Here is a 27,697-nt window from a genome sequence, read left to right as displayed (position 1 = left end):
CTCGGGCATGGGTGTGTGTGATGTCCTTAGGTTAGTTAGGTTTAAGTAGTTCTAAGTTCTAGGGCACTGATGACCTCAGAAGTTAAGTCCTATAGTGCTCAGAGCCATTTGAACCATTTTTTGTCATCGGTGAACGTCAAAGTTTTTATTTCTTCTCGATGGATTTTAATACCTACTCCGAATTTCTCTTTTGTTTCCTTCACTTCTTGCTCAATATACAGATTGAATAACATCGGGAAGAGGCTACAACCCTGTCTCACTTCCTTCCCAACCACTGAATACCTTTCATGTCCCTCGACTCTTATAACTGCTATCTGGTTTCTGTACAAATTGTAAATAGGCTGTCGCTCCCTGTATTTTACCCCTGCCACCTTCAGAATTTGAAAGAGAGTATTCCAGTCAACAATGTCAAAAGCTTTCTCTACAAATGCTAGAAACGTAGATTTGCCTTTCCTTAATCTAGCTTCTAAGATAAGTCGTAGGGTCAGTATTGCCTCGCATGTTAGGATGTCATGTGAGAAACCTTAATTGCCAGAAGAGGTGCCGGAACCCGGTTCACTGAATTCGAGCCCAAAGTGTTTAACTGCTTCGCCACGGCGTGCTGTGCCTGTTAGGTGCGGTCTTCGAGCAGAGCGGATTGCGAAAATGTGGCAGGCGGCAGAGGGGCTGCCCGAGGTCGGCGGCGTGTGCCTTGCGCACGCGCGGCCGCCTCACGCACCCGGAAGGAAGCCGGCGCTCGCTTTCGCGGCGCGCCTGCCCTGTATGGGCAATTCGCGATCGGTCGGCGAGGGCAGCCCGCCGTGTCGCGTTTCACTGGACGCCGCCGCTCGCAGTGAAACCACTCGCACTCGCCGCTGCATCGACAAAGACGTTCTTGTACGTACACCGCCACGCGTTGCCAAGTCCTTCCCGGCAGAGAGTAAGAGTATGCTTTAGCGGAGACTACTTCATATTGGTTAGACGGCTTTCCCTCCCGTACCAGGGTATGGCTCAAATTTCACAACTGTTATGTCTTACATTATCGAATTACAGTGAGGTTGCAATGCAATGGTGTAAAAAAGATTTATTTCCAGAAACAGTTCCTCAGTGAGCAGGGAGGTGTGTGTGTGTGTGGGGGGGGGGGGGGGGGGGAGGCGGTAGTGTGTGTGTTACGACACTCACTCAATCACTATTTTAGTAAAAGTGTTTATGCAGGGTGTCCCAGGGGAATAGTCAGTACCCAGGAATATGACAGTAACGCTCATTTCATACGGACATATGACCTATCCCGAATGGCTTTCGAGACAAAAACATTTAATGTACATTTCGCCAGACGCGTGAGGGAATACACTATGTGATCAAAAGTATCCGGACACTCCCAAAAACATACGTTGTTCATGTTAGGTGCGTCGTGCTGCCACCTACTGCCAGGTAGTCCATACCAGCGGCCTCAGTAGTCATTAGACATCGTGACAAGTACCTTTACCTCTAATCCAAATAAATACAGTTTCATTAACAGATATCTTACGTCTATTACGTGTATACAAGGAAAAAGGTGAGGGTGACATATATGATGATTTGCCGAAATCTGTATTTGCATTTTCAGTAACATGATATGTGCGGTAGGCTATAACGTCTCGGTCTACGAAACTTTCCAATCCTGATACATTAGGTACGCCTGTACTGTCGCTGTTGTACGAGGTGGTACAGGCGTACCTAATGTATCAGGATTGGAAAGTTTCGTAGACCGAGACGTTATAGCCTACCGCACATATCATGTTACTGAAAATGCAAATAAAGATTTCGGCAAATCATCATATATGTCACCCTCACCTTTTTCCTTGTATACACGTAATAGACGTAAGATATCTGTTAATGAAACTGTATTTATTTGGATTAGAGGTAAAGGTACTTGTCACGATGTCTAATGACTACTGAGGCCGCTGGTATGGACTACCTGGCAGTAGGTGGTACAGGCGGAACTTTCGAACGCGGTCAGGTGATTGGGTGCCACTTCTGTCATACGTCTGTGCGCGAGATTTTCATACTCCTAAACATTCCTAGGTCCACTGTTTACGATGTGATAGAGAAGTGGAAACGTGAAGGGACTCATACAGCACAGAAGCTTACAGTCTGACTTCGTCTGTTGACTGACAGAGACCGCCGACGTTCGAAGAGGATCGTACTGTGCATTAGGCAGACATCTATCCAGACCATCACACAGGAATTCCAGACTGCTTCAGGATCCACCCAAGTATTATGATACGTAGGCGGGAGGTGAGAAAACTTGGATTTAATTGTCGAGTGGCTGCTCATAAGCCACACATCACACCGGCAAATGCCAAAGGACGCCTCGCTTGGTGTAAGGAGCGTAAACATTGGACGATTGAACAGTGGAGAAACGATGTGTGGAGTGATGAGTCACGGTACACAACGTGGCGATCCGATGGCAGGGTGTGGGTATGGCGAATGCCCGGTGAACGTTATCTATCAGCGTGTGTAGTGCCAAACATAAAATTCGGAGGCGGTGGTGTTACGGTGTGGTCGTGGTTTTCATGCGGGGGGGGGGGGGGGGGGGCGGTTGCACCCCAAGTTGTTTTGGGTGGCACTTATCACAGCACTGGCCTACATTGAGGTTTTAAGCGCCTTATTGCCTCCCGCTGTTGAAGAGCAATTCGGGGATGGCGATTGCATCGTTCAACACGATCGACCACCTGCTCATAATGCACGACCTGTGGCGGAGTGGTTACACGGCAATAACATCCCTGCAATGGACTGGCCTGTACAGAGTCCTGGTCTGAATCCTATAGAACACCTTTCGGACGTTTTGGAACGCCGGCTTCGTTCCTGGCCTCACCGACAGACATCGATATGTTCCCTCGGTGCAGCAGTCCATGAAGAATGGGCTGTCATTTCCCAAGAAACCTCCCAGCACCTGATTGAACGTATGCCTGCGAGAGTGGAAGCTATCATCAAGGCTAAATGTGGGTCACCACCATATTGAATTCCAGCATTACCGATGGAGGGCGCCACGAACTTGTAAGTCATTTTCAACCAGGTATCCGGATACTTTTGATCACATAGTGTATTTCAACCGCTTTTACCCTAGTCGCTGGACTAGTCTTGGTAGTACAATCAACTGGCCGCCGAGATCAGCAGACCATACGCCACTAGCCTTTTGTTTCCGGGGTTGGAAGAAGTCTGATTTTAAGAAACGAAAGCCGAATATGCGAGATGAACTGCTTGGTCACATCATAGGCGCTACCCCCTTCATCAGGGAATATGCAAAGGCTCTCAGACACCAACACAACATGTACAAATTGTACCAAAAGCGCTCAAAAGCATTTAAGTTGACGGTGACATATTCGAAAGTTTATTGTGAACGGTACAGCAGCGGTAGTGTGACTTGTAGGACAATGCTTATACATGAATGTGTTAAAAATACGTGTGTTGTACATGCGTAAATGTGTAAAGGTGACAATGTGTTATACAGTATGAAACGGGTCAATTACAGCTGCTCTCATTTAAACTATAGGCTTTATCGTCTCATATCTCGTTTAATTTGTATAACAATATAACTTACAGCCATCAGTGGCGTTGAATATCTCTCATAACTGTGTTTTCTTTCATTTATTACTGAAAACTTAGAGCCTCGGATAAGGAAGAATGCAAATGTTGTGTTATTTCTTCAACTATGCTGGAGATTCGTCCCCTTACATTATCTTTTCACCTCCTGGCATGGACATGGAGTAATTGCAGAAGTCTAACTCATATAAAGATCAGCCCGCCCGGTTGGCCGTGCGGTCTAACGCACGGCTTTCCGGAGCGGGAAAGAGCACCTGGTCCCCGGCACGAATCCGCCCAGCGGACTTGTGTCGAGGTCCGGTGAGTCGGCCTGTTTGTGAATGGTTTTTAGGAGGTTTTCCAACTGCATCGGCGAATGCGGGCTGGTTCCCCTCATTTTGCCTCTGCTACACCATGTCGGTGATTGCTGCGCAAACAAGTTCTCCACGTACGCGTACACCACCATTACTCTACTACGCAAACATAGGGGTTACACACGTCTGATGTGAGACGTTCCCTGGGAAGGGGGGGGGGGGGGGGTCCACCGGGGGTCGAGCCGTACAGTAACCCTGGGTTCGGTGTGGGGCGGCGGAGGGGTGAAGTGGACTGCGGTGGTCGTCGTGGGATTGTGAACCATTGCGGCACTGGCGGGGACGGAGCCTCTCCGCCCGTTTCTAGGTCCACGGTTGACATACAACATACAGCAACAATATAAAGATCGCTCCTTCTCAGGCAGAATGGAAAGGCGGTGGGTTGTGCTACCAATTTAGTAGCTTAACAACTGCAGGGGAAATCTGAGACTTTGCAGGAACAGGTGATGTACTCCGTGCTTGGTACCAGGTAAGAATTTCCGCCCTTCCCTTTCGGGAAGCGAGGCTGATAGAGGACATACAGGAAGGGAGGTCACAGTGCTCTTGGTGCTCTGTTTAACTTGCGTACCTTCACTTTACAAAGGGGTCATAAATACCTAGATTATATTGCTAGTAATGGGATCGGTGATTTTATTTACGTATTCATGTTCGATTTCTATCATTGAGTTATTTTAAGTAAATTTCAGACGGACTTATGGACTCACTTTGTGTAGGGCCGACCGTTGACCCATGTGGGTTCCGATCCTACTTTAGAGCTATTTTATAAGTTTCAGTTTAATTAATAATTTAGGAAAGCCTGTGTTGATTTAATAGGATATTATGATAAAGATAATCCAGGATGGAATTTATAAGATTGGTGGTTTACTACCATCACGGGTGTAGTCTGTAAGAAGCGGGTACATCTCTGTTGGGTGGTTTGTGAGTCAACCTATGGAATATTGAGATGCACCAGCAGTATTTGATATTACGTTGCGTTCTCTTGGCATCAATATTCATTATCTGGTGATCACTACGACGGGACGGCAAGTGTTTAGATGATAAGAATGTGTCTCCCTACCACACAATGATGGGGAGTAAAATATGTAATGATTCAGTATAAAAAGTGTAGACTAAATTAAGCTGCTGTCCACAACAAAGTGAGATGCGGCCTTGGTGAGACGTTAAAATTAAGTATTTTGGGGGGTTTGTTCTTTGTCTGTAGTGCAGCGTCGTACCTGGACAGGAACTGCCGTTAAGATTATTTTTGTGCAAGCTGTAACGATCACCACGTGGTGTTGAATAAGACGAGTCTTCGTTGGTTTGTTACTGATTTGGAGTACGCCCAGTTACGTGATACTACTCGTAGTGTTTCTCCCTGTATACAATTTATCTATTCTCGTGGTGTCAGTTTCCTGCTAGCGCGTTTGCGATTCCTCCTCCTGTGTTTAGAACATTTCCTCCCATAGTGTTATGGAAACCGGGGAACATGAGTGTCGACTTGTGATTATGAAATAAGATAATCCTATAATCCTCAGATTTCCATATATTTGTTGCCCATGAAATCACGTACACATTTATTCAATTAATTTTAGTAGCACCGTAGGGCGAATTTAATCTTCCACTGTATTATTCAGAGTTGCGCACCCCAAAAGGCAAGCGAATTATATGTGCTGGTCATAAATGCTAATAAATTCAAGTCTGTTATAGACCTGTCTTTTAATTTCATCAGTCCCATATCAGTATGCTTGTCCACCTACCTTCCCTGAGAGTATCAGGGACTGATAAAGAGGAGCCACATTTTAGGCTCTCATCGACAGGAAGTTGTTCTCTCTCTTAGTCTGATTAAATTTACAGAAAATTTATAGACAATTCTATCATAAAGAAATTCGTGTGACACATCCATACTATCCTATGTAAAGTCGTTATCCGTTATCATTTAAATGTTCCTAGCTAGATACACTCACACAGACTTTAAAAGTAGAGTGGGAAACTTTAAAATATAGAAAATAAATAACAATTAACATTAAATGTGTTCTGGCTCGGAAACGGCATGGAATAGGACCTACGTCCATACCATGCTTTTTACATCAATGATCGTACCTGTCATATCCCTGAATACTGAATGTTTCTCCTGGGATACCCTGTATTTTTGCATGTATTAATTGTCCATCTAAGAAGAGAATTGGAGACTCTCTTTGAATTCGGGAATGTTGTCAGGGTTCGGGAGGCGTTACTTAGTCCTCAGGTATTAATTCAACGATGTTGTGATGCTGATGTAGCTTCTTTCATCGATTATGAACAAACCTATGGCACTTGCCACCATGACAAGCTGATGTATGTCTTAGATGAACAACATCTGGATGGCTGTGACATCTGACTGACTGGAAATCTGTACCGCATCCAAATGGTTCAAATGGCTCTGAGCACTATGGGACTTAACACTTGAGGTCATCATTCTCCTAGAACTTAGAACTACTTAAACCTAACTAACCGAAGGACATCACACACATCCATGCCCGAGGCAGGATTCGAACCTGCAACCGTAGCGGTCGCGTGGTTCCAGGCTCAAGCGCCTAGAGCCGCTCGGCCACACCGGCCGGCGGTGTGCCTGTCTGAGGTTAATTCTGAGAAGAAGTGTCCGTTATGCAAGGGCGACATTCTGTCCCTTTTATTTCTCTACATCTACTCTGAAACAATTTTCCAACGAACTTTTGATGCAAATCATCAAAGAGTGGTTGTTAATGAGGTTATCGTCAATGACATCAGATACGCTAATGGCACTGTCTTAGTTGCAACCAGGCTGAATGACCTGCAGGACATGCAACTAGTAAACACTGTTACTGAATAGAGTTGCATTTAAACGTCAAGAAGACAAGATGGATGATTGTCAGCATAATCAGAGATCTATATCTACATCTACACCTACACAGGTACTCCGCAAGCCGCCGTACGGTGCATGGCGGAGGGTATCCTGTATCACTATTGGTAATTTTCTTTCATGTTCCATTCGTAAGTAGATCGAGGGAAAAACGACTGTCTATATGCCTATGTATGAGCCCTATTTTCTCGCATCTTAACTTCGTGGTCCTTACGCGCAATTTATGTTGGCGGCAGCAGAATCGTTCGACAGTCAGCTTAAATTGCCGGTTCTCTACGTTTTCTCAATAGTATTTCTCGAAAAGAACGTTGCCTTCCCTCCAGGGATTCCCATTTGAGTTCCTGAAGCAACTCCGTAACACTTATGTGCTGTTCGAACCTACCGGTAACGAATGTAGTAGCCTGTCTCTGAATTGCCATGTCTTCCTTCAATCCGACATGGTACGGATTCCAAACACACGAGCAGCTGTCAAGAGCAGGTCGCACCACCGTCCTACATGCGGTGTCCTTTACAAGTGAACCACTCTTTCCTAAAATTCTGCAAATAAGCAGAAATCGACCACTCGCCTTCCCTACCACAGTTCTCACGTGCTCGTTCCGTCTCATATCGCTTTGCAACGCTACGCCCAAGTATTTAAAAGACTTGACTCTGGCAAGCAGGCCACTAGTAATACTGTATCCGAACGTTACAGGGTTGATCTTCGTACTCATGTGCATTAAATTACGTTCTTCACATTTACGGCTAGCTGCCATCCATCTCACCAACCGGAAATTTTCTCTGAGTCGTCTTGCGTCTTCCTACAGTCACTCAACTTCGAGACCTTACCGTTCACCACGGCATCATCAGCAAACAACCTCAGCCTGCTGCCTACCCTGTCCGCCAAATCGAGAACAGCAGTGGTCCTGTCACACTTTCCTGGGGCACTCCTGACGATATCCTTGTCTCTGGTGAACACTCACCATCGAGGACAACATACTGGGTTCTATTACTTAAGAAGTCTTCGAGCCACTTGCATATCTGTGAACTTATTCTATATGCTCCTATTTTCGTTAATAGTCTGCAATGAGGCACCATGTCATATGCTTTCCGGAAATCTAGAAATATGGCATCAGCTTGTTTCACTTCATCCATAGTTCTCAGTATATCATGTGAGAAAAAGGGCAAGCTCAGTTTCACACGAGCGATACCTTCTAAAATCATACTGATTCGTGGACATAAGCTTCTCAATCTCAAGAAAATTTATTATATTCGAACTAAGAATAAGTTCAAGGCTTCTGCAGCAAACAGGGCACCCTCGCGTCTAGTAATGATAATATCTAAAGAGTTTCATCATGTAAATATTTTGACTGTCAGACCAATGATAACTCGGACTTCTCTAAATAAATTGAAAATGCCATAAGTTCTTTCCAGAAAATGGGAGCACTGAGTCACCGTGATGATAAAGCTTCCTGCTCGATTGCTTCGATACTACGTGTTCAGTACCCTACTCTATGAAGTTGAATCATGGACATTTACCGCAGTAGTAGGTAACAAACTGGACGCATTTCAAATCTGGGCGTATCGAAGGATATTACGGATGCCGTGGACAGATAGACTCACAAATGTGGCAATAAGGCGTCATATGAGCAAACATCTACAAACTCTCAATGCCGTGTTGAGAAGAAAAGTCTAACAATTTGGCCATGTAATGCGTGAAATACAACACTTTGCAACTAAAGCTTCAAGGAAAGACTGAAGGCAGACGTAGCCCAGGAGGTACAGGGTTGCCCTGGCTGAAGAACTAAGTCAGTGATCTGGACTGAGCACAGAATCGTCGGTCAGAAAAGAATGACAAAACACCATCTCATGTTAACTGTGGCCAGAGTTTTGGAGGACAAGGCACTTAAGCAGGAAGAAGAATTTCCGAATTTCTCAGATAACTTATGGGGAATAAAGTCGCATGGAATCCAGTAATGTGAGGATTGGAAAATAATTCCAGAAAATTGCAAACTATGTTTAAACACAGGATACTTCTCAGCTTCTAGCCCACATGGATAGGTTTGCGCGCGCAGACCATTCTAGGCAACCACTGACAGGCTAACCGCACCTCTCACCGACAAGAAATACGACACGGCTTGTGGATTCACAGACAGGAGCATCAAACCACAGAAAGTTGAATAAGGGAGAGGGATAGGAAGAGACTCTCCATTAAGAAGAAGAAATAACAACAACAAAAAATGACTTTGTGAAAGTGAATCTGTAAGAAACATTTAAAGTCACGCATGCGCTTAAAGTGTACAGATCTGTCTTTACAGTCGTAGTGCCCAGTGAAGAATATGTGATGGTGATTGCACATTTCGTTCTTATAACGGGTAAATTTTGATGTTGTCTAGCCCGGGGCGTTGTTTCGACTTAGGTCTTTCAGTGCTCTGTCAAACTCTTCACGCAGTATCATATCTCCCATTTCATCTTCATCTACAACCTCTTCCATTTCCCTAATATTTTCCTCAAGAACATCGCCCCTGTATAGACCTTTTATATACTCCTTCCACCTTTCTGCTTTCCCTCCTTTGTTTAGAACTGGGTTTCCATCTGAGCTCTTGATATTCATGCAAGTGGTTCTCTTATCTTACCACTCGTGAGATAAGCCTCTACATCCTTACGTTTGTCCTCTAGCCATCAGTGCTTAGCCATTTTACACTTCCTGTCGATCTCATTTTTGAGACTTTAGTATTCCTTTTTGCCTGCTTCACTTACTGCATTTTTGTATTTTCTCCTTTCATCAATTAAATTCAGTATCTCTTCTGTTACCCAAGGATTTCTACTAGCGCTCGTCTTTTTACCTACTTGATCCTCTGCTGCCTTCACTATTTCATTCCTCAGAGCTACCCATTCTTCTTCTACTGTATTTCTTTCCCCCATTCCTGTCAATTGTTCCCTTATGCTCTCCCTGAAACTCTGTACCACCTCTGGTTCTTTCAGTTTATCCAGGTCCCATCTCCTTAAATTCCCACCTTTTTGCAGTTTCTTCAATTTTAATCTACAGTTCATAACCAATAGAAACTGCTGGTAGCTCATAGAAAAACTCTGAAGGCGATGGTGTCCAGGATGGAGGATTGGCTTGCAACTGTCCGTGCTGTGGAAGTGTGACACCCTAAATACAATGTCAGCAAATGGATACAGCACGATGTGCTTGTGGCCATGTGACATTACAAATAGAAGTAGTCTCACAATGGCCGCACCTCGTATTAGCGAAGTGGACACGACCTGCTGGTGAAGTGGGCGCCTCTGCTTGGAGCAACGGCAGCCGGATTTGCCCATGTTGTTTGTGCCTGGTTCACAATGCCGAGGCACTTACAAATCCATGCTTCGGGCACCAACTACAGTGGTGTTCTATGCTACTGGAGCACATGTCCCAAGACAACAATAAGTGTACTGCTATGTGGATGCTGTAAAATCATGCATTCTACGACAAAAAGAAAAATACACATTATGAATGAATGATATGAGTGGGATGGAAATTAGTAAATGTGATTACAATTAAAGTTTCAGAAAAATTGGTTCATTTATTGAAAGGATCAGGCTTCACAAATTGAGCCAGTCAGTAATGCGTTGGTCCACCTCTGGCCCTTATGCAAACGATATTGTATGACCAATGAAGTCTTCAAAGTAGATTTTTCAAAGCCAAATTTTCTATGGTTGAAGTCATAAGAACCGTGCTCATGTAGATCTGAATGATCATTTGTATACGTGTGATAAATATTTCACTACTATTTTAATTTAGGCCGGTTCTGTATAGATCAGGATTATAGAGGGCGAGAGCTGTGGCTTCTGTGACTGCCACAGTGGCATGGATTGGGGTGCCGTGGTGAGGATCTGTTGAACGCCAGAAGCCGCTAGTAAGATATTGTTAATACATGATTATTACTTACTGGTACAAAGTTGTCTCCTTTCGCTGCTGCCAGTAGCCGGGTGAGTTCAAAAGTGGTAGCCACGCCGGCATGAAACGACGCCTGCACGACCAGCAGTTTCGGCTGCTACGGTGACAGCACTGCATACACAGCGGACAGCTACATTACAGACGGTTATTGCCCGGATGCACTGCCTCACGTGTCCTGTTGGCCAGCAGCACAGCTAGCATGTTACCATGACGCTCTCGTTGAGATCGTCATGTCTCAATGAGAGAATAGCCAGCGGCATAAGTGTTCGCAGATGCTTAGTGAGGGGTGGCAGCTACTGGGCTATTCTGGGATTATGGCAGTTCAACAGCTCACCAGGTACAATCTGATAGGCCTCCAAGGGGCCTGAAGTCTTCTCATCAGCGAAGGCAAAGATGGCCAATTTCTTCAGATTTGGCTGGCTGTTGCATCATAGATTGACGTGTCGGTTAGACCATCAGTGAGAGAGCACCTCCAGTTCCTGCTGCTAAAAAGCAGAGTTCACCATTCGTTTCTTACATATTTTTACGAACTGCAAACAGGAGCGACTTCAGTAACGGATAGAAACTGTGATAGTTGAGTGCAGATGTGAGCTGAGTAGGTGACCTTCCCTCGCAGCTCCAGGCGGTGTTGTCTTCTGTCACACAGCTTGAGGCTGCTGCCAAGGGGCATCACTGTGTGGCGCCAGACGCAGAGATACAAAGGACATCGAGCATATCCCAAAAGTCCCCCCCCCCGATCGGTACACTGCTGTGGCTGCCCCGGGTACTGCCTGCACTGGTTTTGACCCTTCACCAATGGTCGAGAGGAAGATCATTGCAAAGTCAGGCAGGCAGCGAAAGACTTTCCAAGGGGCTGATCATAGTGCCTCTCCAGTTCATTTGACTAACAGGTATCGGGCGTTATCTGTGGCTGAGGAAGTCTCAAAGCCAGATGCAGTCGTCCATCCTGTTCCAGGGGACGCTCCTCAGCCACAAGGTCTGGGCATTCACAGAAGGTAGGTTTGCTGGTAGTTGGGGACTCCAAGGTGTAATGAGGCCCCTTAGAAACACGGCTGCCAAGGAGGGGAAGGAAGCCAGTGTTCACTCTGTGTGCATACTGGGATGATACTTCCAGAAGCCATGAAGAGTACAGAGTGCAGCCAACTGAGGTGGTGCCTCATGTCGGTACTAATGACCTGTGTCACTTTGGATCGGAGGAGATACTCTCTGGTTTCGGGCAGCTAGCAGAAATGGTAAAGCCTGCCCATCTTGCTTGCGGGGTTAAGATGGAGCTCACCATCTGCAGCATCATCGATAGAACCGACTGTGGTCGTGGAGAGCCGAGTGGAGGGTTTGAATCAGAGGCTCAGGGAGATCTGTGAGCCTGCAGGCTGCAGATTCCTTGACTTGCACCATCGGGTTTCTGGGTTCCGCTTAATACGTCAGTAGTCCACTACACACAGGAAGCGGGCTTCACAGGTAGCAGGGATTGTGTGGAAGGGACTGGGTGGTTTTGCAGGTTAGAGGGTCTAAGGAAGCCACAGATAGGGTGTCCCTTTAAAAGTGGCCAGGTAAAACATAACAAGGAAGTTTTAGCAACAATCGGTATTGTAGCTGTAAATTGTCGTAGCTGTGTTCGGAAAGAACAAGATCTCCAAGCCCTAATAGAAATCACTGAAACCCAAATAGTTATAGGTGCAGAAAGCTGGCTAAAGCCGGAAATAAGTTCAGCAGAATTTTTTTCAAACGACCTAACAATGTTCAGAAAGGATAGATTTAATTCAGTGGGTGGTGGAGTTTACCTTGTAGTGAAATTGAAGTAGATACTTCCTGCGAAATAGTATGTGTGGTGTCACCGCCAGACACCACACTTGCTAGGTGGTAGCCTTTAAATCGGCCGCGGTCTGTTAGTATACGTCGGACCCGCGTGTCGCCACTATCAGTGATTGCAGACCGAGCGCCGCCACACGGCAGGTCTAGAGAGACTTCCTAGCACTCGCACCAGTTAGACAGCCGACTTTGCTAGCGATGGTTCACTGACAAATTACACTCTCATTTGCCGAGACGATAGTTAGCTTAGCCTTCAGCTACGTCATTTGCTACGACCTAGCAAAGCGCCATTACCAGTTACTATTGATGCTGTAAAACATACCTCACGCCAGCCTGCGTGAGCTCAAACGTGTGCCTTTCGGCTTCCTGTCATAGTGGATTGGCTGTCTTGCCAGTCCACAACAGTATGGGTAGAGGTTAACTTGACAATCGGAATAAACTATTAATTTAATGTTGTTGGTAGAGAAAACCAAAGGCCATCGGCAGAACATTAGAAGATGCAACAGGTCTACTAAAGAGATTGCTTACACCTAACTTGGCGTATTGCTGTGCGGTGTGGGATCCTCATCAGGTGGGACTGACGGATTACATAGAGAAAGTTCAATGAAGGGCAGCTAGTTTTGTATTATCACGAAATATGGGAGATAGTGCCACAGACATAGTGAACTGAAGTGGCAATCATTAAAACAAAGGCGTTTTTCGTTGCGACGGGATCTTCTCATGAAATTTCAATCACCAGTTGTCTCCTTCGATTGTGAAAACATTCTGTTGGCACCCTCCTACATACGGAGCACTGATCATCACGATAAAATCAGAGAAATCAGGGCTCGCACAGAAAAATTTAAGTGCTCGATTTTCCCGCGCACCGTTCGAGAGGGGAACGGTAGAGAGACAGCCTGAAGGTAGTTCATTGAACCGTGTGCCAGGCACTTTATTGTGAATAACAGATTAATCACGTAGATGTAGATGTAGATGAAGACATCTAGGTGGACGGCTGATGGAGCGTCACAGGTCCCACTTCGGGGCTGCTTAGCTGGAAACCGAAAACCGGGCTTCGGAAGTCAGACTATTTATATCAGACAGTCCATGCCAATAACCTTATCTTGCGGCAAAATTGACCGGATGTGGCCTATATGCACTGGCTTCATGATATCAGGTCACTCTTTGACGTCCTGCTCCATCGGCACTTTGGTACTCTAGCTCCGGTGGTGTGGCGGCAAACTCGTTTGTGTACCCATGCAATATGCGATATCGGCTGATGTTCCCTGTTTCCACTCCAATCTAGATATTGCGTGTTAGCTTGCCTTGGCTTCAACTCTAAAGCTGCCGCCGACCGGGAAAAAGTTTAAGATCATATCACATCCGCTCCGAATATCATTCTAGGGTGCAGCAAGATATAGAAGCATGTGTTTGTAACTTACTATTGAGAAATGTGGTATCTGTCATTGTTACAGATCTCTACTGTGCAAAAGTAAAATTTTCATGAAAAATACTGATGAATTATAGTGTTCTCTTTCAGGAAGGGATTATTAATTTTTGGCAATTTATAGTAAATTTCTTGAAGGAATCTGTCATGAAAAGTAATTTAGAAGTACTTTTAGCGACTTACAATTTGGCGTCAGTCATAAACTTCCCTACGGGTGATGCGAATTACTCTAGGTACCATTCAACCATCAGTAGTTAAAGAGACTCCTGTCTATCCTGTGTTAAACGGATTGTCAAATCATGACGTAGAGTTGTGACATTACATAACTTTCCACCATGTACACTTCGGAAACAGCCTAAGAAAATTCATTATAAAAACCTTGGATTATTACAGTTATCAGAGTCCTTTTACAACGAAAAGAGGACATCTACAAAATAGCCAGCAAACGCAATGACCCAGAAATACTTTATTATTATAAACAGTGCTATAAATAATAAGAAAAACTGTAAAAAGTTCGAGGAGTATGGACAACATGTCTAAAATTGACAGATCGGATAATCAAATAAGTGCCGAGAACTGTAATGTCAGTCCTATGGGGTGTAACGTGCTGCTGTTAAGCCGGCCATATACCGCTTTGATTACTGAAGGGGCAGTTTCTGTACATGGGATATCGCCTGTATTTGTCGCACTTACAGAACGGATAGTTAGAAAATGGACACAGTTGTCAGAAACTAGTCACCATCAAGAAATTAAAAAAAAAACTAGATACCTTTCAATGCAACATGTGACGAAGCTGCAACCATTTATTTCAATTACAAGACTATTTCCGGACCTATTTTTCAGCTGCAGCATGCTGGAAGTTCGTAGAATTAGTCTTGTTCGCAGATGACGCAAGCATTCTTGTGAAGCTGCTCAAAAAGCATCAGCAGAGAAAATAATAAATGATGTTTTTGTGAAAGTTGCTGAATAGTTTTGCACAAATAGGCTATTTTCAAACTCTGAAAAAACGCAGTACATCCTGTTTTGTACTGTCAGAACCTTCCCTCCTCCTATTAACATAGTATACTAACAAGAATAATTAAACAGGGTAGAAAATTATAGTTTCTTAGGTGTGTGCATTGACGAAAACGTAAACTGGAAAGAAACGTATAAGACATCTTCGGCTGCTTTTACACTGAGAATAACTGCCAACTTAGGAGATACAGAAGTAAATAAGTTGACGTAATTTGCTTATTTCCTTCCACTGATGTCTTGTGGGCTTCGGACTCTTACAGTATTTGTTATTGACGATTATTCGCAGTACCATCGGACTAAAAATCGGTACTGCTCATCCCAGTGACCTGTTTTTCTTAATATTTTTGACAATGCGTTGGACATTCTATACCTATCACTTCTGAGCATTTTACACCTGACGTATATGTTTGTAAGTAAATCTCTATGTAGTTACAAAAGTGGGCATGCACTGAAGAAGCAATTCTCTTATAAAATACAGCATTCCTAAAATTAAAAAATTACAAAAGACTAGTGTAATTGGTGGACACAAATCCTGCACTGGGACGTGTAAACTGTTACGAAGGTGTAATTCTTGTTACAATCATCAGTATGTGAGGTAACGCGTGACAGTGCGATGCAGTACATTTACAATGATAATAATTAGCGCCTGTTGTAATAAATCTGTCATGTGTTCACACGTAAGAAACAGTTTGTATGAGGGTACGTATATGTTAGATGTTCTACCCAAATGTGGTGAACATCGTGCCATCCACATCGATGTAAGGAAGTGATACTCTGATTAAGAACAGGACACTATCCACAGAAATGTGTTCCCTCCTTCGTCGGGATGATCCACCAATACGTGAAGCATGTGGTATACTACTTCCGATAATAAACATTACAGCTACTTGTGTTTCATATGATGGTATGGGGGTAAATGTCTGTATGGCTGGAGTCATGTGCAACATGTGAGGAAACAGAAATTTCGGATTTTTCGATTCTGAAGATTACCATGAATATCTTCTTTGATTTAAAATTTCTGTACTCTCGCCATTAAATATGAAGGATTATACGTTCTGTATAGAAATTTTGAAGTAACATGTCTAACCATTAAGTAAGTTTTCGATTGTGGTAATCACTGATTTATTTACGTCACACGTACTAGACCAAGTTTCTGCTTGTATTTCTTAATTTCTGTTTGAGGTATTCGTTGGACTTCGACAGGTGCAGTGGAGGCAGCGACAGATGCTCTGACGTCAACAAAGGTGTAGCAGAGACCCCAACGTCGTACGTCGCTCCACGGAATATTTCAAACAAAGGTATTCTTTGGGAAAATGTTAACAATGTTGTGCAAAAAAGATGACTGTGATTGGGATAGAAGGGAAAATTAGTCGCTTGAGATCCTTTAAGAAATCTGTGTATCTAAATGTGTCAACAAATCAGTTTCATCCACTCATGTCCTTGAATACACATTGGAGTTAGGATGAGTGACATATGTACAATTTGAAGAATAAAGTATCCGAGTGTTTTGCAGGACCAGAAGACATAGAATTTTAACGATCTGAACCACTGCTCCCATTCTGTCTGACAACGACAGCAGTACAAGAAGCACTTTAAAATTTTGTGGAGTATTATGCCTCCTGCCTAAAGTGTTGGGGAAAGTAATTCAGTGACCTCGAGTGGATGACTCGGCCCCTCCGTTTTGTTTAGGTAGCCACCCAGCCACATAACAGGCAGTGTGTCATAAATACGTTTTCCCAAACGAAAGAAGGATTATAATAGATACGAACCACATATTTGTGTCGACATAGCCAAACATTATGAAGAAATCTGCTAATCCGTACTCTTAGGTCGGAGATCGTCCAGAAAGATCATTGAAGGCCTTGCTGTTGAGCGTCCTAAAGGCAGAATCATCACAACACTTCAGTCTGGTTTTCGCTATTGTTAACATTACACGCTTCCATTCTAATACCCTGCGACTTAAAGCTGCACAGTTCAGCTGGTTGGGGGTTGTGCATGAGCTGTAGTATGAAGCAGATATCACCATTTCTCCAATTACATCGCTCCGAATATAGAAAATCTACAGTAACGTAACTCTTCAATCCATTACGAAGTAGAGATGGGATTAGCAAATGACAAGAGGGGTATCTGGCTCCAAGCTCTTTGGTTCGATGTACGACTTTTACTATAGAGCGTCTTACCGGCGCCTACTAGCGCGTGAATGTTTTTCTTGCTTGAATTGTGGTCCTTCCGTTGTGACTAGTTTCGTTAATTATGTGGCTATGGACGAGCAGATGAAAGCAAACGTGTTCTTACCCAGCACTGGAAACCAAAGATGGTTTTTTGCAGACTCACCGACAAGGACTTCCAGATAGGTTTTGTCCAGAGAAGAAACGAATGCAGGACTGTGGTAACTGAAATTGGTTCTATTTCAAAAGTGACTAGTACTCTGGCAAGTGTTACACCATCAACACCTTGACCGAATGCCGCCAGACTGATGCTACAGAACCTTAATGCCTGTGGGATGTCAATGAATATTTCCCCATATGCGAGCTTTTCTCACTATTTTCTGTACAGAAAAAAAGTGTTATTCCAGATGAAGAATGGTTTAACGACGTGCCTTGAAAGGAGGATATAGGATGAACATCAACAAAAGCAAAACGAGGATAATGGAATGTAGACGAATTAAATTGGGTGACGCTGAGGGAATTATATTAGGAAATGAGAGGCTTAAAGTAGTAAATGAGTTTTGCTATTTGGGGAGCAAAATAACTGATGATGGTCGAAGTAGAGAGGATATAAAATGTAGACTGGCAATGGCAAGGAAAGCGTTTCTGAAGAAGAGATATTTGTTAACATCGAGTTTAGATTTGAGAATCAGGAAATGGTTTCTGAAAGCATTTGTATGGAGCGTAGCCATGTATGGAAGTGAAACGTGGACGATAAATAGTTTAGAAAAGAAAAGAATAGAAGCTTTCGAAATGTGGTGCTACAGAAGAATGCTGAAGATTTGATAGGTGGATCACATAACTAATGAGGAAGTATTGAATGGAATTGGAGAGAAGAGAAATTTGTGGCACAACTTGACTAGGAGAAGGGATCGGCATCAAGGGATCACCAATTTAGTATTGGAGGGCAGCGTGGAGGGTAAAAATCGTAGAAGGAGACCAAGAGATGAATACACTAAACAGATTCAGAAGGATGTAGGTTGCAGTAGGTGCTGGGAGATGAAGAAGCTTGCACGGGATAGAGTAGCATCGAGAGCTGCATCAAACCAGTCTCTGGACTGAAGACCACAATGACAACAAAGGTGAAGTATTACTGAAAAGTTGTAAAAACTCAGATGCTGTTGAAATGTTAACACCTTTTACGTGTTTTAGATAACGAGATACCGTTATAGCACCTAACGAAAATTTTGTATGTGCTCTGACGTATTTGTTTAATTTGGAAAGATAAGAAAATAGCGTTGTGCTACCGACATTTTTACAGACAGTTTAGTCGTTGAATTAAGTTTGCAACACTTAACAAGCAACAAAAAACACTTCGTAGTGCTGTTTAATCTGTAAGCTAATTTCATAAACGTAGTGCATATATGTATGTGTGTTTTACTCATTTTACGAAGGCCTGTCGCTCCTCTTTTGGTTCTTCCGTGTTTGCGATTTAAAAACTGGGTTGTTTTGAAAATCAGCCTTATGCAAATACAATTAGTTTATTTTTATATCTACCTAGTCATATTTCGACACCTATGTGTCATATTCTGTGGGTCAAATTTTTATTTCTTAAAATTACATCGCTGACTGAACTGTATTATTATACACCGATTTTAGTGCTCGTTTTCGTCGTTTTTTGACAGCATGTCATCTTCAAAATTTTTCGTTCTGTTTCCCGTTTCTGGTTCGTGTTTTCTACACACTACATCACCTCACATGTACTTTCGCAAAATGTGGCGAAATGTGACCTGAGCAGACACTTATGACAACATACTACTCAGTGGGAGGTGTTGTGTTATTGTCGATGGTCACCTGTTAATCCAGTGATTTGACCCACAGGACATGACACATAAGTGTCGAAACACGTCTGGGTAAATGTAAAAATCAACTAATTGTGTTTTCATAAGGCTGGTTTCCAAAACATCCCAGCGTGTGTGTGTGTGTGTGTGTGTGTGTGTGTGTGTGTGTGTGTGCATACTTTGCTTACTTTCATTCTATTATGTCGTATGGGATCATATTCTGGGGCAACTCATCAAACCGAGCAAAAGTTTTTAGCGTGCAAAAGCGTGTGATAAGAATCATTTGTGGCGTAAATTGAAGAAGATCTTGCAGAAACCTATTCAAGGAACTTTGTATTCTAACCACTACTTCTCAGTATATTTATTCCTTAATGGAATTTGTTGCAAGTAATACATCTGTATTTCCAACCAATAGCTCAGTACACAGTATCAATACTAGGGATAAGAAGGATCTACATAAAGGCCTAAAATCACTTACCTTGGTCCAAAGAGGGGTTCAGTATTAAGGAACACGCATTTTTAATAAATTGCCAGCATCCATTTAAAACTTGGTTTCAGATAAAGCACGGTTTAAACAGAGTTTGAAAGATTTTTTGATAGGCAACTCCTTCTACTCCACAGATGAATATCTTAACAGAGACTGTTAAGTCAACTTAAGTAAAATTATCTGTTAGATTTCAGTTTTGACAACACTTTGTCACAACAGACAAGATTAGGTATTTTGCGTATGATAAATTTGTTAATGGTAGATAACAGTGTTTCATTCTGACAGTGTGTTAATTCTGTAAATATTAGCTGTCTCAGTTTACTGCATTGTATTGGCTTATTTTCGACTATCTCCTGACAAATGATCAGGGTAGTAAGTATCATATTCAAATGTTTTATGTTTTTATGTCATACTTTCTGACACGTTCCGCACCCACGAGAATAATCTCATTTTTTTGGGTCTATGGAACGAAAACTGAATCTAATCTAATCTAATCTAAACAGTTAATCATAGTCTTACGATGCTGTAGCTACACCCAGGATAAGTAGACAAGTGTGACTCATTTAGACTAATAGAATACGGGCAGTAAGTTACCATATTAACACTTACCTTTCTGATGTATTTGATATTCTATTTGCAGACGTTTACCAAACGTGAATACGCAGTTTGAATCGCATTTCGAGTGGCAAATGAAATACTATGGCAAAATTCAAATTGGTTCTCTTAGAGTTACGTGCGGAAGTGAAAAAGATATGGTTTTTGTGGTCTTCTTTTTCATGAAAATTAAAATTTATTTCTGTTTAACGAGCAGTTTGTGCCACTTTTGCAGTATTTTCATTTTGCTATGTTTGTAGAAGGGATCAAATAGATAAAAAAAGAGACATAACAAAGGCTGGTATGAAATATTTTTATTAAAAAAGTACAAAATAAGCATTTATATATGCGAAAGTTATCACCAACACATAAACACACCACATTGCAAATGCTTCAAGAATTCTGAATAAATAATGATGTGACATACATTTCCTGTAATTTTCAGGTAGATGCAAAGCATATTCTACAAATATTTAAAGATTTAAAAAAAAGTTCTATTTTTTATCAGTCACTCGTACGCTACTATCAATTGTAAAGTACTTCACTCAAACTGAAAAACTTGATTCATTTGTAAAACACATACTGAAATTTGTAATGATGATAGAAGTGTGAAAGAGCTAACGTGTGTGGAGAAATATAACAGCAGAACATAAAATACAGTCATTCTGATACATTAGTATCACTTAATATTCGTGCAGTCTCACAATTTCCTCCAATCTTCTTTCCACTGTTGCACCACTCGTTTTATTTGAAAGCTTATTTCGGAGCTTTAATACCAATGTCTGTCGTTAATTACTGAGAAATAACACTTGAAATCAGGAAACGGAATTGTTGCCATTCCATAGCATAAGGTGCGACATGCGGGTAAATATTCTTGGTGCAGCTAGAGAAGCTTGAAGCGATGGACAGTAGGTATCATTCCCAAAGAACTCTTATTCTTGCTGGAACTGATAGGAAAAAGGCATCCGCTAACTAACTGGAATCATTGTTTCTGTATTTGGAGATAGGAGGTTTTACTCCGCGATGGAGGTTTCTAGATAATAGTACTTTCTTCTTTTTGTAAAGGAATGTAATATTCTACAGCTAAACACTAAGATAATTAATTAATTCATGAAATATGTTATTTTCTCTATGTTGACAGCCATTCACATTTCCATCTCATGATCCTTGTATTCATAGTGTCATATTTTTTCAGTATTTGAGATTATAGTGGACAAGTATAGATCCGTAATCTTCAGCTTGTACCATCCCATCCTCTACAGGATAATTAATATTCACAGTTACTTGATCACTTAGTAAACTTATACTGTGAGCAAGACACCGATGAGGATACGCGATGAGATCAGATTTCTTTTGTGACTGTGAACCTTGACCTAACCACATGATTATTTGACACTACTGGCCATTTGCCATTGAGGAACTGTAAGTCACATTAACTTAGCGCTTCTTTTCGAGTTTTCTGTTAGATAACAGGAAATGAAATGCTAAATTTTCACACTGAAAGCAGCCCTATTACTAACACACAGTGAAACATCGGTGACAAAATCCATCGAGGCAACACCTGAAATCAATGGTTCGTCCAGTATTTCAGGCTCTGAAGAAAACTCAGGAACTTAAATATTATTCTGACATGTTGTACAACATGCAATGAAGTCCAGTTCATTGGATAATGTGTCTGAAGCGTCAGCTGATTCACTGTTGTCTGTGCTGGACAGTGGACAGATCTCTGGCGTCAGTGGTTGGCTGGTGGTTGGTGAGAGGTTTCATGGTTGGTGATCCACGCCTCCAACTACCTCGACGGAAAACCGACGTGCACTTTCAGACGGTCCCTGAAACACATCAAAAAGGCGTCTTTAAGAAGTGTTAATAATTTGATTTGAATAGTGTGCCACAGTTGATGACTAATGTTCCATGTACTTAATGTTTATATACTCGTTTTTGTTATAAGCGAATCTCCAACAGGAATGTGATGTTAAACAAACTACACCGCATAAACTACCTACGGTGTGTTGCGTAGTTATGCAACTATTCCTTTGAAATGATAAGTGTAATGCTACCTCATTTGTGATTTTACATCACGCATTCTGTGACTTGGTTGTTTAGAAGATACCCGTGTTCCGAGATTGCGCTTTAGAACAGTGATTTGACCGTTTAATAATGTTAAAGTGTCTGGAATGTAGTGCCAACTTTAGCTGAGCACGTCAGAAGAGCTATAGTTTTTCAGATAATATAAAACACGTCTTCGCATTTTTCTATATCTTTCCTTCGTCATTCGGCGCGAAAAGGCATTATTATTTTTGCTCTCACACTCTTAAAATCCAGGAAAGTTGCGAGAATTTATTTCTTAGTGTTTCGAGTGCCCTGCTCTTTGTAACTTTTGCTTAATTAGATAAGAAAGTACCATAGATTGAGTGGAGTACAGTGACGGATAGGTAATAAACAGCATTCAGGCTTTACTTGAATTGCATAACAGAAATCGATGGCGAATATATCAGCATTTAATCTGAGCTCTCAGTATGTTTCCCATTTCTACCTTGAGTTACTGTATTCCTTCGAGGTTTCGAACGAAACTGAAATTTTTGTACACGTTTTTCTGTAAGAGCTACCAAATAGTTTATATTATTATTGATGTCTCCGTTAAAATCTCGGCATTTCTTAGCGTATTCAAGATTCAGCCGTAGACGTTACATAAATAATTAGACTAAATCTGTAGCTTAAGACAACTGTGATAGTCATATTAGATACCTCGAATAATGATGTATGTAATGTGCATACGGTCTCCCCTAAGAGTTCAAAATGGTTCAAATGGCTCTGAGCACTATGGGACTCAACTGCTGTGGTCATAAGTCCCCTAGAACTTAGAACTACTTAAACCTAACTAACCTAAGGACATCACACACATCCATGCCCGAGGCAGGATTCGAACCTGCGACCGTAGCGGTCGTGCGGTTCCAGACTGTAGCGTCTTTAACCGCTCGGCCACTCCGGTCGGCCTCTCCCCTAAGAGTCGTCAGGTGCTTTCTCTCTACTGTTTGGGCAAACATTAGCAATTTTCCTTATGCAATGCGTAATTGGAGCAGATCCAAACATATACTGTTCATCAGATATTTCGTGTGACAACTAGTGTCACTGAAAAGCGTTGGTTTCTTTCTCGTGACAAATGATAGATTTTTAAAGACGAATTTTTCGACGGTTGGAACTGTAATAGTGGCAACTATGTATTTACACCCCGTACAAAATACGTGTTTCAAAGTTTTACTGACCTTCAAAGTAGTAACCAGCATTGTGTACAACCCGTTGCCAGCGATGTGGAAGTCGTAGAATACTCTTAGCGGTGCCAGCTGTGTTGACAATTCGAGCGGCGCGGTCTAATGCCCGACGAAATCAGGGGAGTGCGGTAGGTGCTATAGCACTTAGCAGCTCCATTAGTCAAACAAATCACTAACAGCTTGCACTGTACGTGTTTGAGCATTGTCCTGCAAAATGGTCAGGTCCTGCAGAAAGTGTCATCACTTCTGTCTCTATGCTGTTCATTTTTGGAACACAACCTACGACCAGCATAGAGACACAAGTGATGAGACTTGCTGCAGGACCTGACCATCATTTTGCAGGACAATGCTCAAACACATACAGTGCACGCTGTTACAGATTTGTTTGACTGATGGAGCCGCTAAGTACTGTACCACCTATTGCACTCCCCTGACTTAAACCCTTGTGAGTTCAACTCGATTTCTAAACTGAAGGAAACACTTCACGGCATTCGCTTCATAACTGCTACGAATTCGTCAAGCAATAGACCGCGCCGCTCGAACTGTCAACAAAACTGGCACTGCTAAGGGTATCCTACGACTTCCACATCGCTGGCAACGGGTTATACACAATGTTGGTGACTACTTTGAAGATCAGTAAAACTTTGAAACACGTATCTATTTTGTACGAGCTGTAAATAAATAGTTACCACTATCAAAGTTCGGAACCGATGGCCTTTGGAGTCTGGTCCCTTCAACCCCCACAAACCAACAAACCATTATCAATGCTCCAAGCCTCGTATGTTTCCATTCGACAAAGCGGTCCCAAATTAATCTAGCGCGATATTCGTTTTATCGATATCTATTAACAAAGGCAGTAAAACAGAAACAATAACCAATACTTCAGCAGCAACTGAATAATGATAAGCAGTGTCGAATGGCGGTAGCAGACAACACGGGAAAGGTTGGCTTGCGAGTCGCCGCTGGAATACTGGTTATTCTTCCTGTTTTACTGTCTCTGTTAACGCAAATCGATAAAACGAATATTCTCCCCCACGAACCATGGATCTCGTCGCGGTAGTGTAGCTTTTGTGCTTCAACGATACAGACGACTGTACCATAGGTGCAAACTCAATGGAGGGGTATCTGATGAGAGGTCAGCCAAATGTATGGTTCCTGAAGAGGGGCAGCAGCCTTTGCAATACTTGCAGGGAAAATGATCTCGGTGGCTGACTGATATGGCCGTTCAATACCAACCAACGACTATCAAAGCCTTGCTGTGCTGGTACTGCGAACGGATGAAAGTAAGAGCAAACTACAAGCTTAATTTTTCCGAGGGCATTGCAGCTCTGCTGTATTGCTGAATGATCATGGCATCCTCTTGAGTTAAATTTTTGGGAGGTGAAATAATCTCCCAAACGGATCTCTAGTCGGGGACAACTCAGGAGGATGTCGTTGTCAGGGAAACAAAAGTGGTCGGAGGCAGAGAGGTTAGACAACTAAAAAAAAAAAATTGAATGGATAGGTTGAAACTGGACGTAGTGGGAACTAGCGAAGTTCGATGACAGTAGCAAAAGACTTCTGGGCAGGTGAATACAGAGTTATGATTACAACCTCAGTTAGGGGTAATTCAGGATTAGGTCTAATAATAAATAAGAAAATACGAAAGTCGGTAGCTGCTGTGAACAACATAGTGAACGCATTATTGCAGGGAGGCATGCATCCAGTACGCACCACGTTAGTATAAGTTCATCCACCAAATAGCTCCGCATCTGATGAAAAGGTCGAAGAAATATACGATAAAAGAAATTATGCAGACAGTTAAGGGAGACGAAGGTTTAATTGTGATGGTTGACAGAAGGAAAAGGGAAAGAACGAAAAACAATTGATGAATATGGCCTGGGGGAAATGAATGAAATAGGAAGCCACCTTGTTGCAGAGAGCATAATTTAACTATCGGAAACACTTTGTTTAAGGGGAGCTGGAGGTGCCTATGCTGCCCATGTTAAAATCACTAAGTTTGAGGAACATTTATGAATAAACTACCGAATAGAAAAATTTGAATTTTTTTTTACAAATAGAGTGGTTTAGTATTGCAGTTATGACAGAGGGATTTTCGAGTATCTTTTCTAGTTTCCTTCCAATTATTTTTTTTTACTAATGACCCAAATTTTTTTACAAATAATTGCTTTGTAATTAAACTGAAATGAAACTACTGAACATATTGCCAAATGGCTGTGTTACAATGTAAGTTCGACCACTAGGCGTGCTGTATAAAAATTTCATCTCTCTAGCTTGAGTGGATTTTGAGAAAATGTTCCTTATATTCGAAAAATTATAATTTACGGGAAATGGCTATCAAAGTTTCTCAATACATTCCTGCACTATAGGATGGATTATCATGGTCTTCATCCTCCAAAAGCTTCCTCTGCTGTCTTCTTTTCTGGCCTGTTGTTCCATCATACTTCATATGCCTTTCTCTTCTTTCTGCTCCTCTTATCCTTTCTCTGTCAATATTTCTTAGTGTTCGTACAGTGTTCACCCCAGCTGTAAATCCTAATGCCTTCAGAACTTCACACTTCACACTGTTCCCTTGGTTGTAGGTTGCTATTGCATCATAAATGCCAAAGTGCAGTGTTTTTATGCTTACAAACACCCTTTTAGGAATCACTTTCCAAATCAAATTGTTTACGCTCTCATTAGGATTCTGCATCTTTCCGTGTAGACATTTGTGTAACAATTCTGGCTGTGCTAAGTCATGAAAAATTGGTTTCATTGCATTTATCACAGCTGCTGGCAAACCATGTTTGTGATCATAGTCCTTTTTTGCATTATATTTGCACCAGGAATCTTCTGGGCACAGGCTGTGTTGAGGGTATTCATTGGAAGAGGCAGTATGAAGGAACAATGCCCACACTGCTTTTCACATGTCACTAACATTACTAGTATTTTGCCTTACAGCATACCCATAGTATCTCTGTAGACGTTCAATCACCTCATCAGTAAGCCTGCCTCTCCCTCCTACTGTCTTTCCATCACTGAGATTACTTGAACCCAAAGTTTGTTTGAGCCTTCGAAGCTGTGCCCCCATACACTTTTGCACATGCCCAACGCATTCCAGCTTTTCAACTGCAAATTCATTTCCATATGGTTTCAGTTCCTCTATAGTCTTGAAACCTTTGGAGTCACCATCCCCAAGGTAGTATTTGTACCTAACGTTGTATCTGGGAACTGAACGTTCAAATATTTGTTTCACTCCATCCACTTCCATTGCTCCACTTGATCCACTAAAATTTGCCTCACAGGTTCCACTGTGCTCTCCTTTGATTTTATTTTTGCACCAACAATGTTTTGATAATATTCCAACATCTATCACTTTTGCACTATCACCGCAAGTAGCAGTTACAACCCCATTCAGGGATTTATGACCCCTCTTTTGCCAGGAACCATCTAATGCCACTACCAAATTCCTAGAACCACCCTTTATTTCTACAGATTCCTCCAATGCTTCCTTCATGGTTTTCAAAGCCACATCTTCAACAGAGGATCCTACCAGTTCACAGTAGTACCCAAATTTGCTTGGAGGCAATGGCAAGTTCATAATACCACAAAACAGTTTACCAGCAGCTGACCCTTCTCCAATGGATCGAAGACCATACACAACTCGAACATTCACATCAAACACTCTAGATCGTCCATTTTCACCAAAGAGACTGGCATGTGAATTGTAGAAAGTCACTTGATACTTGCAACATGCACAGATTATCTTCATCTCACAAGCTAAACCAAAGTGCTTTGTTATCTCTAGTCCCACTCCCACACTTGAACACATTTTGCACAGAACACTTTCTTTCAGCACAGAAGATAATAATCCAATATTCAGTACTTAGTTAATATCATCACTGTCACTAACATATTCACGAAATCTGTCACTTCCACCAGTCAGCTTCTTGTTAGAAGATGTCACAGGGCTATGGCCGGCTATGTGTTGCTTAGCAGAAGAACGCACTGTTTCAGTAATTGTAGTATCGCAACTTGGTATCAGTGTTAATTTTCTTTTCCCTACGTTCTTCCTCTTCTTATATACACGGTTACTAAAATGTGGCATCGTAACCAGAACAACGCTTTACACAAGAAGTGTAATACTACCAACAACAGGCGCAACACTGAACTAATTCGAAACGGTAAACTGCAAAGAGACGATGTTCCGCGCTCTTAGCGCTTCATTTGTCACAGAAAACAATGTAGCCAACCCTTGCACACTCGCTGTATGCGTAACATACGGCGCTGTATGCGTAACAGACCGAGAAAATCCCAAGCAGTTCGCCAGGAAGTCACGAGAGGGTCTTAGATGCATTCAGCGGCCGCCCATTTCCTCTGCAGGCGCGGGGGAAAATGGTAATAACTCCACTTCTAGGGCGAGTAGAACAATAATTCAAAG

At 42.3% G+C, this 27,697-nt stretch overlaps 1 protein-coding gene across 1 annotated transcript in view; it reads right to left on the bottom strand.

Annotated features, from left to right (window-relative positions):
- Positions 1–20,351: 20,351 nt before the first annotated feature.
- The window catches only part of LOC124794904, a 36,128-nt gene continuing 28,782 nt past the window's right edge, over positions 20,352–27,697 (bottom strand). The window contains exon 3 of the mRNA XM_047258604.1: positions 20,352–21,837. Coding sequence (XP_047114560.1) covers positions 21,798–21,837 — 40 coding nt within the window. The 3' untranslated portion in view covers positions 20,352–21,797. The remainder of the gene's footprint in view (positions 21,838–27,697) is intronic.

This window comes from Schistocerca piceifrons, chromosome 4 (assembly GCF_021461385.2).
Source record: "Schistocerca piceifrons isolate TAMUIC-IGC-003096 chromosome 4, iqSchPice1.1, whole genome shotgun sequence".
NCBI lineage: Eukaryota > Metazoa > Arthropoda > Insecta > Orthoptera > Acrididae > Schistocerca > Schistocerca piceifrons.
Note: the sequence above shows the minus strand (reverse complement) of the source record. Positions and strands in the feature narration are given on the sequence as shown.